General features: G+C 42.4%; 1 gene segment (V, D, J or C); it reads right to left on the minus strand.

Moving 5' to 3' along the window:
• Window positions 1-1,518: 1,518 nt before the first annotated feature.
• The window catches only part of LOC130881073 (Ig kappa chain V-III region MOPC 321-like), a 40,101-nt gene continuing 28,511 nt past the window's right edge, over window positions 1,519-13,108 (minus strand). The window contains 2 exon segments of the V gene segment in view: window positions 1,519-2,037; window positions 5,964-6,023. Coding sequence covers window positions 1,718-2,037; window positions 5,964-6,023 — 380 coding nt within the window.

A 13,108-nucleotide genomic window follows, 5' to 3' on the forward strand; every position in this document is an offset into this window, starting at 1 on the left:
ATACTATCTTAATCATTTCTCTACTTCCTTCCATGTGGAGGCTGAGAAGGTGCTTAGTAAATGTGTACTGAGTGGATTATCCCATGAGGAGCTAAACCCAGGGGCCCCCAGGAAGAGGGGGAGGGAAAAAGTAAGTGTTATGAATCCTCTTCCTTCCCAAATACAACCTTTGATACTGGCCTCTTCACACCTGGACAAAGCTATTGATATTCCTTGGCCCATTGCTGAAGGTCTCCCTCATCCCATTTTTAGACACAGATGCTCCTAGTTTGATGGATGGAAGAGGAGACAACAAGCAGGTATCATGGGTTTGACTCACATTTTGTAGTCTGAGCTCTGAAAGGTAGGATAAGAGAGGCCGCAAGAGAGCAGAGCTAGGAATGTGGTCATTTGATCCTGGATCCCCCATTATTGTCTTTCTGACATTGACCTGTGATCCATACCTTCTGTCCTTTCTTATCTATGCACTGGGTATTAGACATTATTTATGTGCAGTTATTATGAAATGTGGAACATACAGAAAGAACATAGATCCCAGTACTCTAATATGAATTTTCACAAAGTGGCAGCCCACACTGAGAAACAGAGCATCCCCTGTCTTCAGGATTCCCTTCTTGCTGTGTCATAACTTATCCCACCTCCAGTAATGTGTCTCCCAATTTTTAATTTTGTTTTTACCTAGTTTTAAACTTATATGGATGAAAAATACCCAACTGCCTCTTTCTTTTTTTGCTTACTAACATGTTTATGAGACTAACCTATGTTGTTGCTTTAGCTATACTTCATTAATTCTATTTATTGAGTAGTAGCTCAATTGTGAACATACCAAAATTTAACATTTTGGTTGTTCAAGTTTTAGGCTTTCATAAATGAGTCTCTGAACTCATTTACTCCTTAAGCATTGGTTGCTGCTTAAGGTTTCTGGTGTACAGAGACAGGCATGTAAAAGTGGATTATGGCCAGAAATAACAAAGATCACCTCTCAGCTTTATGGAACATTTCCATAATTTTGATGAATACGTTTAATCTTGTGGACAGTGTCCAGCATTGCCAATGGCAGATAGGAGTTAATCCATGTTTAAAAAGACAATGAAGAGCAGATGAAGCTCAGGTGCTATGATGAGCATAAATCTCTCCCTATTGTTTGTTCATTTAGGTTCTCTCTGCTTCCCATGGTAAAAACTCTCCACTGCTTTGCCCAGTTTTCAGGGTGGGCTGAGTCAGTTCACAGAATATGTGCTTGTGAGAACTGTCCCCTTCTGGACTTTGAGGACTTAGGAGAGGGAAACTAGGAAGCAAGCCTCCTCCAACCCACCGTGGCAAGGGGTGAGATGTGAACCTTAGAGAGGGCTGCCCTGTAGGGGACAGCCACGGAGGGCAGGTGGAGGATTTTTCTTCTTTTAAGTGTCATGGATTTCAGGGCAATGAAATATTTAACTTCTTTAGAATAGAAACCAGGTAACTGCAAAAACAACGCTTAACGACCTCTTAGAACGAAAGGAGACAAAGATCTCAAGTGCAAAGATTCACTTTATTCAATATCTTCCCCAAATATCAGCATGATAAAAGCCAGGGAAAGGGAGGGGGATGAGGTGGGAAGAGGGTTTGGAGTACTGCAACATGGGTAGGTCAGCTGTGGGGACAGCTCTGCGACCTTAGGAGGGAAGATTGAGGATGGCCCTCGGGAGCAGGTGGTGGTGCGTCAGGACCTCTGGCTCTAACACTGATTCTTGTTGAAGCTCGAGACGATGGGTGAAGATGACGTCTTATGAACAGCCTCGCAGGTATACACGCTATGACTATCATACTCTGATTTGGTCAACGTCAGGGTGCTGCTCATGCTGTAGGTGCTGTCTTTGCTGTCCTGCTCAGACAAACTGTTGAGAGAGCCTTGTTTCTCACTGCCATCTACTTTCCACTTGACACTGATGTCTTTGGGGTAGAAGTTGTTCAGGAAGCACACAATTGAGGCGCTTCCAGTCTGTAACTGCTCGTTGGATGGCGGGAAGATGGAGACAGTTGGCTTGGCATCAGCCCCTGAGGAAGGAAACACACAGCGTGTATGAAGCAACAGGGAAGGTTTCTCTTTGTGTGCATTGCATGTGGACAGTCACATTGTAGACAGACACACAGAAAAGCACATTTATTCTTCAGAATAGGAGAATGAGCCCAGTAATCTTGTTGGGTTTGAGTTATTCCCTAGCTCCTGGCTACTTCTTTGAAAGTTAATTGTGTCTGACCCCTTGAAGCTATTCCCAGACTTCTTTCTATACCTGTCTTCCCTGAGACTGTTCCCCATCCGCTGCAGTGGTTCCATGCCAGAGAGAGAGAGAGAGAGAGAGAGAGAGAGAGAGAGAGAGAGAGAGAGAGAGAGAGAGAGAGAGAGAACAGGCCAGTTTATCTGACATCCCTGGTGTTTGGGAGTCTGAACACACAAGTGCCTAAGGCAGGAGCAGAAGTTTGGCTTTAATTTTCTCCTGCCTCTTTCAAGAATATTCAGATTTCAACCACTCTATGGCTTCTTTTGGTGTGGCCAAACTAGAGACCCACCCTAAGGATGGGGCCTTGAGCCAGGGTCTGTGTTTGGGTGGATGTCTACCAACTCTCTCTCAGGTCTCACCAAGGCCTCCAGGTGAGACCTGGGCCCTGGTCTGAGGACCTGAAACCACATGGGGGAATTTTTAGCCACACCAGAAGAGGTCAACTGTAATCTTGGCCACCTGCCTCGGAGAAACTGACTGGCTTCATTTTTGACCATCAGCAGCTGCCAGATGGCTTCTCGGAAATCCCCCTCTGTGGGGATGCCAACCCTTAGGTGACAGAGTGATAATAGTGAAAACACAAGCCAAGAGCCCTTTGCCAAGAAAAACAACAGAATTATGAGCAGCTTTGCTTCCCCTTCAACTAAACTGCAGTTTTAAAAGGAGTTGACATCATTTTAAAGTCATTAAAATTGGTTAAGTAACTCAAATGACTCTAAAACAGTTTTAAGAGTTTCAAAAGATCCTTAAATAGTTGTGGTTCACTGCAGAAGGCTCAACCACAAAAACAAATTAATAAACAATTCTAGAGGTTATGGAATTAAAATAACCAGGTTAAACATTTTTCTATCACTGAATTAAAGTACTGGAAAATATGTTTATTCTAAATTTTTATTAGTCATACTTTTGTACAAAGAAAATTAGCCTACCTAACCAGTTAAAATTTGTGTCACAAATTTAACTTATTTTAACTAGTAATATGCCATATAGTTTTAATGAAATTTAATGGGATCTCAGTCAAAGTAGATTTATCATGACATATGAGTGTTAATTCAGTTTCCCTGGTACTGATTTTACCTGTAAAGAATTATATGCACTAAGATCTTAATATAACACGGGAAATTTTTCGGCCTTTTACAGTTCCTTAGTGGGAAAATAAAGGAATGCAATGATAAATGCATTTTATTTCTGAAATCTCCAGTTAGTCACCTTTTCCCCATGTTAGTGAACTATCTATCACATCTGTATTCTCTTTCCATTAATGGCGCTGCTCTTATCACTGTGCCTCAGGAAAATGAACTCCACGGAGCGAAGGTCGCTACCGCGGGGTTTGTGTGGCCCTTAGCAGGCACTCTGAATTGTTGGCATGGCCTCTAAATCATTCAGTCGTAAAGAGGCGGCTGCGGACCGGACCGTTTTTTTGGCGGTAGAAAAATACGATCAAGTAATAATGGGGGGAAACAAAGGGCCATATATCTTGCAAAATCTTGGCCATTAAAAAAGCCTAGCTACGGAGAAACCCTGTCTAGAAAAATCAAAAAAATAAAAAAAAAAAGCCTAACTTACTTTTTGAGCATTTGGACAAAACTTTATTTCTACTATTATAATTTACATTCATGTAGAAATGAGACAAAACAAAGAGCTATCTGCCAAAACCTTGTTCCTATAGTCTCTCATTTTCACAGTTTGTGACACATTTTAGACTCTAAGAATCACATTTCCTCTGATTATTCAGCAACCCATCCTTTCTACCTGCCAAGCAGGCATACTTTTAAACATTTTACTGATTTTTACTTCAGGGAATGGTACTGATTTTTGTAGTGACAAAAAACTATGAGACAAAAGAGGGAAAGCAGCCTAAGGCCCCTCACTCAACTGCGCTATACCACATTTAATGTAAAACTCAACACAAATGAATTTATGTCTGTTCTCAGAGCTCCAAGTCCCCCTTTTATCTGTAGTTTTTTCCCCTTGAGTCATTCAGCTTATCTCAGTGAGAAGCTTGGCTTCCACGTCCATTTTTAGAGCTGAACTGACTTTAGCTCTTGTCCATCCTGAAGTGCCCTCACTCCCCTTTCCCCAAATCTCCCACTTAAGCTTCTAGAAGTCAACACTTAGTTAGACCCCGATCTCAGACGGCAATAGACAATAACTACTTAAACTCCATCTAGTCTCTGGACAGTGACCACAGTATTAACTAACTTCTCCCGAACTAAAGCCTCTTTTTCTCTGCCCCTAATCTCAATAGCTGATAAACAGAAAATCTGACATTGTATGCCATACTAACTACTTTCTACTTTCTCAAGATCAACAGATTTTCTGCAGCTCAGCTAATTTCTGGAACTGACTTTAACTCCTAACATGAAGATTTTACACAGAGAAGAAAGAAGAGAAAAATGCACTTACGTTTGATTTCCAGCTTGGTGCCGGCTCCGAACGTGAGCCACAGTGAGGACTCTGACATGTTCCCCTTAACAAAAACCTGCCCCTGAAGCCAGGCCAGCTAGATTGGCCAAATCAGAGGAAAAACCTGGCTCTTTCTTCTCCATCCCCCTCACAAAGCTGCTCTCACACATCTACCATAATTTCTTTGCTCAGTTGCCACACTGGCTATTTCCTGGGACTCTTCTATGGATGTATATGGGTCACCAGGAAGGACTCATTTAGCCAAAGTATCACAAACTAACAGAAATGATGCAACAGAACTAAAATTCCACAACTAATTGAGCAAAAATCTACTTACGCTTGATTTCCAGCTTGGTCCCTCCGCCGAACGTGAATCACAGTGATTCACGTCAATGCCCCACTCTGCCAAAATGTGCCTCTGAAGCCAGTCCAGTTAGGTTTGGCAGATTCAGAGAAATACTATTTCTTTCCCATCTCTTTCACAAATCCTACTTTTTCTCACAAATCTGACATGAAGTCAGTCTGTCTGTCTAGCTTCTACATTGAATTCTGGTGCTGTTCTATTTAACTTTTGGGTTACAGGAACAGTTCATTTAACCAAAAACATCACAACTTACACAAAAGACACAACGGGACTCAAAGTTCACAAACAGTTGAGCAAAAATGTACTTACGTCTGATTTCCAATTTGGTCCCTCCACCGAACGTGTTTCACAGTGACAGACTTTAACTTTCTCCCTCTACAAAAACCTCCCTGATGGACAAGTTTCCCTCTTCCCCCAGTTTAATTATGTTGGTTTAGAAAGCTAACATTTAGTGACTAGCCAGCCTCCTGTGGAGCAATTTTCCCTCCTTAACACCTAATCTGAGAATGGAGTTTGTTACAATCCCCGAAATCCCATTAAGTAAAACACACAAAGAAGAACAGAGTAACCTGGTTAGACAGAGAAGAAGCAGTTGAGAAAAATACTTACGTTTGATTTCCAGCTTGGTCCCGGCTCCAAACGTGTATACACACTGGTTCCCCTTCCCTTTCCCCCCCATACAAAAACTGAGTATTGCCTTCTGACTACTGAGCAGGGCCTCGCCGGGAACTATCTGTTGTCTTAATTACTACACTGACACTTGCTCTTCAGAGAACATGCGCAATCTATTCTCAGCTTTGCTTACAGAATTATTTATCTTTGCCCTGGAGAATGCCAGAATCGGCTTCTAGGTCAGATTTTGCACATTACTTTTAGACACAGAGACCATGAGACACAGACAACGGAGGAAAGAGAGTTTGGAATCCACTTACGTTTGATTTCCAGCTTGGTCCCGGCTCCGAACGTCCACCACAGTGGTAGCGCTTCATTGTCTGGCTGTACAAAAACCCTCTACACCGAAGAGGAACAGAGCTGTAGGGCAGCTGCTAAAGCTTAACCCCTTCTCCAAGCATGCGTGGAAGATCTCGAGCTTCTCTCAGAGAAATGCTTATTTTCATAGACTAGACTTAAATTTGTAGGAGATAATTTATTATATATATATATATATAATATTATACATTATTTCTCTCTTTAGCAGCCTACCACACAGGACTGCTTATTATTCATTCAGTTAAAAATAAAGAAAAACAGGGGCTGGAGAGATGGCTCAGCAGATAACAGCACTTGCTGTTCCATAGGACCTTGGTTCCCAGCACCCATATTAAGCAACTCACAACTGCCTGTAACTCCAGCTCCATGGAATCTGATACTAGTTGTTGGCCACTGTACCACAAACACATGGCACTCACTCACACATAAATAAAATAATTAAAAAAGAAAAACCAAATAAAGAATAGCCATTTCTTTATAACGTTTCCAGGGGCGAGTGGGTATGGGGATTTCTGTGAATTATAAACTTGGTTATTAAGTTAGAGCTCAGTAGCATCTCTCAGGTAAAAATAATTAAGACTGACTTTCTATTTGAACTTCCTTGCTTTAATGCTGTTTCATAAAAGGTACACTAGACACACACACACATAAGATAAATCAAGGTTCATATTTTGAATGCACTTTGGAACTGAGTTATGGGTGACATATGAGGCAGCAGCAACCATCAATAAAGGAGAAAAACTTTTACTCATGGATTGATCTGTTGTTACAGGGCAGGTAGAACTCAGGTGTCACTGAGATAAGCCAAGTTTATACTGCCTTTGAAGTTAGCGTCTCCATAGCAACCAATTAAGGACACAGAAGAACTTGCTTTGAGTACCACTTTCATTTACTACCGTCTTGTTTCCCTGGTAACCATCCATTCCCATACTCTTCCTATCACTCTAAACTCCTTAGAGGAGTTCCATCTGGATGGAACCTTCATCTGGCGATGGATCGAGATAGAGACAGAGACCCAATTTGGAGCAACGGACTGAGCTCTTAAGGTCCAAATGAGGAGCAGAAGGAGGGAGAACATGAGCAAGGAAGTCAGGACCACGAGGGGTGCACCCACCCACTGTGACAGTGGAACTGATCTATTGGGAGCTCACCAAGGCCAGCTGGACTGGGACTGAATAAGCATGGGATGAAACCGGACTCTCTGAACATGGCGGATAATGAAGGCTGATGAGAAGCCAAGGACAATGGCACTAGGTTTCGATCCTAATACATGAACTGGCTTTGTGGGAGCCTAGCCTGTTTGGATGCTCACCTTCCTGGACCTAGATAGAAGTGGGAGGACCTTGGACTTCCCACAGGGCAGGGAATTTGGACTGCTTTTCAGTATTGAGAGGGAGGGGGAATGGAGTGGAGGGAGGGGGAGAGCAGTAGGGAGGGGGGAGGGGAGTGGGGGGAGGTGGTGATGTGTGGCAGGAGGGGGAGGGAAATGGGAAACGGGGAGGAGGCGGAAATTTTAATTAAAAAAGAATAAAATAAAGAAAAAAAATAAACTTCTTATAGTTCTCCCATGGCCTCCCGCAATTTGAAAGCATCTTTGCTTCTGAGCACTCTCCCTAGCATAACTCAGAAACAGCTGTCATTCAAGATGCAGCTCAAGAGACTCTATTAGTGAGATGGCTTTACAGACAGGTCGTTAGGCTTATAGAACCGAACTGGTCTTTACTGCTGTTGGATTCTCTCTTCCCTACTAGATGGTAAGCTGTTTGCTGTTGTATTAGCCAGATATTTGGGAGCTATGGTCTACTATATTTAATTGACAAGCACTCGTCAGACATTTGCAGAACAAATAAAATAACAGCAATTGAAAAGTTAATAATACAACCAGTGATAGTAATCTACAATATAGATGAAAGGTTAGTACTGACTACTACAACAGTCGACTTCCCTAGAGAAATTGCAACTGTAACCAGATTAGAGAGGCCAGGTTGCTTCTGTTCCTGAGAGTTTTGCTAATCTGGAATGGCAGATTCTACAATGTGTTTCACTAGAAGCTGGAGAAAGAGAAGAGTCACGTTGGAAGTAGAGAGAGAATAGAAATTGTCACTAGAAATCAAGTGTGTAAAGTAGTTGATGAAGTCCACCAACATGCAGCCTAAAGAGAACGGAGAGTGATTTTCTCTGCAGTTACAGAAGTGATAGCAGCTTAAAGACTGACATTTGTTGAGAACTTATAAATTGCCAGGTGCCATATGTGGCTCATTATATTTAGATATCCATAAGCCTCTCTGAACTAGAAGCTGATATGGTCAGTCTTACGGCATTACAGGTCAGAGCTTGGGCCTAGGTCTGCTGCTCATGTCCTTAGTGTTCTTAGTGCTCTTACTGCAGGGTGGACACGTAACACAATCACCCGAGAGAAGCATCTCGCGTGTGAGAGAATGCCAGAGTGGAGGAAGGAAAACTCCTCAGGCCATCCTGGGGTGGGAAAGTGTCCAGATGTCTATACAGATTATATTGTCATTTAAAAGGTGAAAAAAAACCCCCAAATACTAAATATCCATCAATAGGAGTTTGGTTAAGCTAATTTTATAGAGCACAATGAACACAAATCAGCTGATAAAAGGAAAAATTGGTTTTCTGGATATTTTCATGAAAATATGGGGCAGTGGATACTATGTATGCTATGACACCATGACCCTTTCAAAATGGATCCCGAAGTACAGGCTTCTAGAAGGCTACACATGCTGCGGTCAGCAGTTTCTCCTGGGTCTGCTTAGGAGAACTAACGACACATTCTATTCTCCTGTCTATTGTATATGTGCCTTTATAGTGCATGCTATTTGACTGTTACAGTCACTCATTTTATAATAGTTCATTTCCTCCATTCATTTTATAGTTATCCGAAACAGCGAAGACTGTGCCAGTGTGTGTGTGTGTGAATGTAAATTCTGAGATTGCCTTTTTTCTTTTTCTCAATTAATTTTTAAAAATATCTTTAAACAGAGTTCAAACATGGTAAGAGCCTTTCTAGTTCTGTTGAGGAGATAATTTTCACCAAATATAGAATTGGAGACTTTAACATAGGAGTACTAGATGAGCCGGCAGTAGAAGAGACACAGTTCTGTGGAGACAAGATTTAGTTTGAACAGTACATGGCTGCAGCAACAGATAATCTTTGTGAAGCTGTGTTTGCCCACACAGTGGTAACTGAAGGGTATGTGGCTGGGATCTCTGTTCTAGGAAAAATGGATCGCTGAGAAGTGGTTGAAATGCTTAATATGGATTATTTGCAGGCAGAGAATGTCTCAGGCGCAGTTATGAGGCTCAGCTGGGATCTGTGATTCTATAAAGTGTCCATGTTGGGTGTTAGTTGATCTATTGAGGAAAGGCTAAGTATTCTAAGACAACCTAGGTGGTTCCTGGACTTAATGCATGAGAATATGGGAACTGAATGGAGGAGTCTTCCAATAAACGCATCCTTAATGCTGCTTCCCACTTCACCTTCAGGACAGCCAAATAAAACAAACAATAACAACAACGACGACGACAACAACAACAAAACCCCTCTCAGAATAATTTTGAACCATTTGTGGAAAGAAAGGGAGCTGGGGGAAAGGGGAGAGGGGAAGGGGGCCATCAAGCACAAAACCACATCTATAAATTATTCTAAACACAGTTTACAAGCTATGTTGGCGACACTCCTTAGATATAACAATTCCAGAAACCTGTTTTGTTTTTGCTGTTATAATTTCCCCACCCTTAACCAATCTTTTAAGGGAGGTTCTTTTCATATTAGTAACACAGAAGATTACACAACATGTCAGAAACAAACAATTTTGTTCTCTGCAGGTTTGAGGGGTGTTGGCTTCCCTACCTGGCTCAGAATATCCGTCCTGAAGTCTCTGGTTCACTATTTCCTTTTATCAGTCATGATAGAGTCCTAGATAGGCAATTCTTCATGTTCCAGATGGACTTGGCTTTGGATAGTAAGTTCGCAGCATAAGAGGCGAACTGGTCCCCTTGGCCAGTACGGAGGGAGACAAAAGAGGTCACTTGAGAATGAGGAGCCTGTCTCTGCCTGTCCCTGGAGAAAGGCATGTAGGCACAAGTCAAGTCTTTTCCTGCCATGCGCATCTATGCTTTCCATCAACGTGACCCAAAACTCTGGTCTCAGTCTGGAAAATGCAGATGTGTCTTTTCTTTTCAGGAGTCCTACAGAATGGCTACAGCCATTTTACTTCTCATGAGAGAGAAAACAGCAACTGGGGCAGGGTTTGCTAACCTCAGAGGGGCTAGGCCACTGAAATTTACATATTGGTTGCTGTGGGTTTCAGCTCATTTTATAGGTGGGATAAACTGAACGCTCAGTTTTCTGCCTTCCCCCATTGTCTGCCACTGGCATATGGTGTGTGGTTGTTTTTGCCATTCTAGTTGTTTTTAAAAATTCTTTTTAAAATGTTAGCATTTAATTAGCCTCCCTAGGTGGCTTCAAGCCACCAGGACACAGGTACCTTCAACACCCTTTATCTTCTCCTCAGTGCTTCTGCTGAATAATTTAACTTTCACCATGACAGGCTGCTTAGGGAGCAGTAGCCTGATTACACATTAACCATGGGAGCAACTCCAGTCTTGTTCTTTGCAGCTTTGACCTGTGTCTGTTCACTGACCAGTGTCCACAGGTTATTCAGGGCGACAGTCAGGCAGAAGCTCTGGTTCCTCTTTAAGTGGTAATGCTTCATACCAACTTTCCCAAGGTAACCTGGATGATATTTGTCGAAGTTGACCCTGTGGTGATGCATGTCTTCAGCATTCCCGCAGCCTCCTGGATGCCTGTCATGTGGCAGTGGTCGTGGCTCACGTGGTCCCGGATTTTCCCAGTCTTCCTCAGCGTGGCGGTGGCAGGAAGGAAAGAGGGAGGCCTTGTCATTCTAGTTTTGCTCCCAAGGTCATGTGACTTGGCATATATGTGTGTTATAGTTCGATGGCTTCCTTTGTCTTGATCATTGAGGAGGAAGGTGGTGAGCTAACCGATTTGGAGATGCTGTGTCTCCTCCACAGACTTGTAAGGTTATTTGTGCTAAGCAGGGGGAGTTAAACAAGAAGACAAGATCTGTACATAAACTTATTAGGCCAAGTAATATTTCCAGGGGAAAGCAGGCAGGAGCGACTAGGAATGAAAGCCTAACTGCACCAAGCCACTTCCTTGAGTGCAGTGGAAACAGCCAGGGGATCACTTCTGTTCATACGCATGCTCTGTAGAAATGGCTGGGTGGCCAAGGGTTGGACACGTGATGGAAATTGAAGAAATTGAAGGAGAGTGTAGAGATTGGCTGAGGTCTATGGAAACCACCAGGCAACGACTGTAACTTCCCCTTCTAGCCACGTACCTACATGCACAGTCCCCAGAACACCCAGGACTGCTACTGAAGCCAAAGGCTTCACTTACCTTTCTGCCTCTTAGCACCAAGGCAAGCTGGAGAAAGTCTCAAGGAGACTTGGTGTGACTGTGCCAGAAACTCATTCTGGAAAGTCTAAGCTCGGTTGGGGCAATACATACCACAGATAGGTTCTACAGGTTTGAACTGGAATTTCAAATTACATCTCCCTCATCAATACAGTTGGATACATGAAATATCACAAGGAAGGAAAAAATTCAAATTCCACGGAAGAAATACAGACTGATATGTGAAAAGTTTTTGCAGCCCGATAAACCTCTCCGATGAAGCAATAATCCATATCAGACCAAATCAAACTGAATTAGAAAAAGCCCAGGTTTAATGGATGCCAACGTCCCCTGGGTGGCCTTCCAGGCCATCAGAGAGGAGAAGGGGAAGGAAAACCGAGAACTACATGTTTGTTCTCTGGGGGGCAGTTTAAATACCCTGTGGGAGTGGTCTTGAGCATCTCTGGGGAGAGGTCACCATTCGGAGGACTTTCTTGGAGGTGAAGTTTGGACTGAGGCAACTCTCAGGGAAGGTGGCTTGGAATGGAACTTTCTATCCAAACAATATGATCTTTAAAAATTGAGTGCAATTTAAAAAATTGCACTTTGCAGTTTTGCTTGTTATTGTTAATTGTTATTGTTATGGTCATTTTCTGTAGTTTTTATTTTTCATTTTCTTTTCCCTTCCCTTCCCTTCCCTTCCCCCCTTCTTCTTCTTCTTCTTCTTCTTCTTCTTCTTCTTCTTCTTCTTCTTCTTCTTCTTCTTCTTCTTCTTCTTCTTCTTCTTCTTCTTCTTCTTCTTCTTCTTCTTCTTCTTCTTCTTCTTCTTTGAGACAGGGTTTCTCTGTGTAGCTTTGCTCCCTGTACTGGAACTAGCTCTTGTAGACCAGGCTAACCTTGAACTCACAGAGATCCTCCTGCCTCTGCTTCCCAAGTGCTGGCATGCACCACCACCGCAAGCCTTATTTTTCATTTTCTAATCTTAACTCTTGCATTCTTAGTGCATAGTGGTCTTGCTTTAATTTGTGTATTGCTCAGTTAGGTTTTAGGATTGTTCTATATGCTTTGCCACACAGTCTATTATTGTCATTCTCTTTTATCCTTCCCCTGCCATAACTCATATATGCTCCTTCTCATTCCTTCCTTTTCCTCTTCTTCCATTTCCCTTTTCTCCTCTCTTATATATGTGTTAAGCATAACTTTCCATAGCTTAACAAACTTCAGAAGCTGTGGACACTAACAGTACCCCAAATTTCCCCTCCTAGGAACTTTTCCCATCTTGAATTTTTTTTTTCAAAGTTGATCTAGTATTAATTCCTACCCTCACCCACACTCCCTTTTTCTACCTCTTGATGTTAAAAACTAAAATCCTATTATACCTCTGTGGGGGTCTGGCTTCAGCCAGGAACATAAATTATTTCTCTGGACCAGACCCCAATAAAAACTATCTCTCTGGACCAGTGTGGAGGCGTGGGGATAAAGACACAACTCACATGGCCTTATCGGGAGGGAGATTCTCCATGATCTCTCATGAAATCCTGACTTCACATGTTGAAGAATTCCTCCTCCTTTATTCTCCAAACAGCCTTATATATCAAAAAATAAACTGAGGGGTAAATAATTAGTATTTTGTTTCCTAGGTAA

Source organism: Chionomys nivalis, chromosome 1 (genome assembly GCF_950005125.1).
Source record: "Chionomys nivalis chromosome 1, mChiNiv1.1, whole genome shotgun sequence".
Taxonomy (NCBI): Eukaryota; Metazoa; Chordata; class Mammalia; order Rodentia; family Cricetidae; genus Chionomys; species Chionomys nivalis.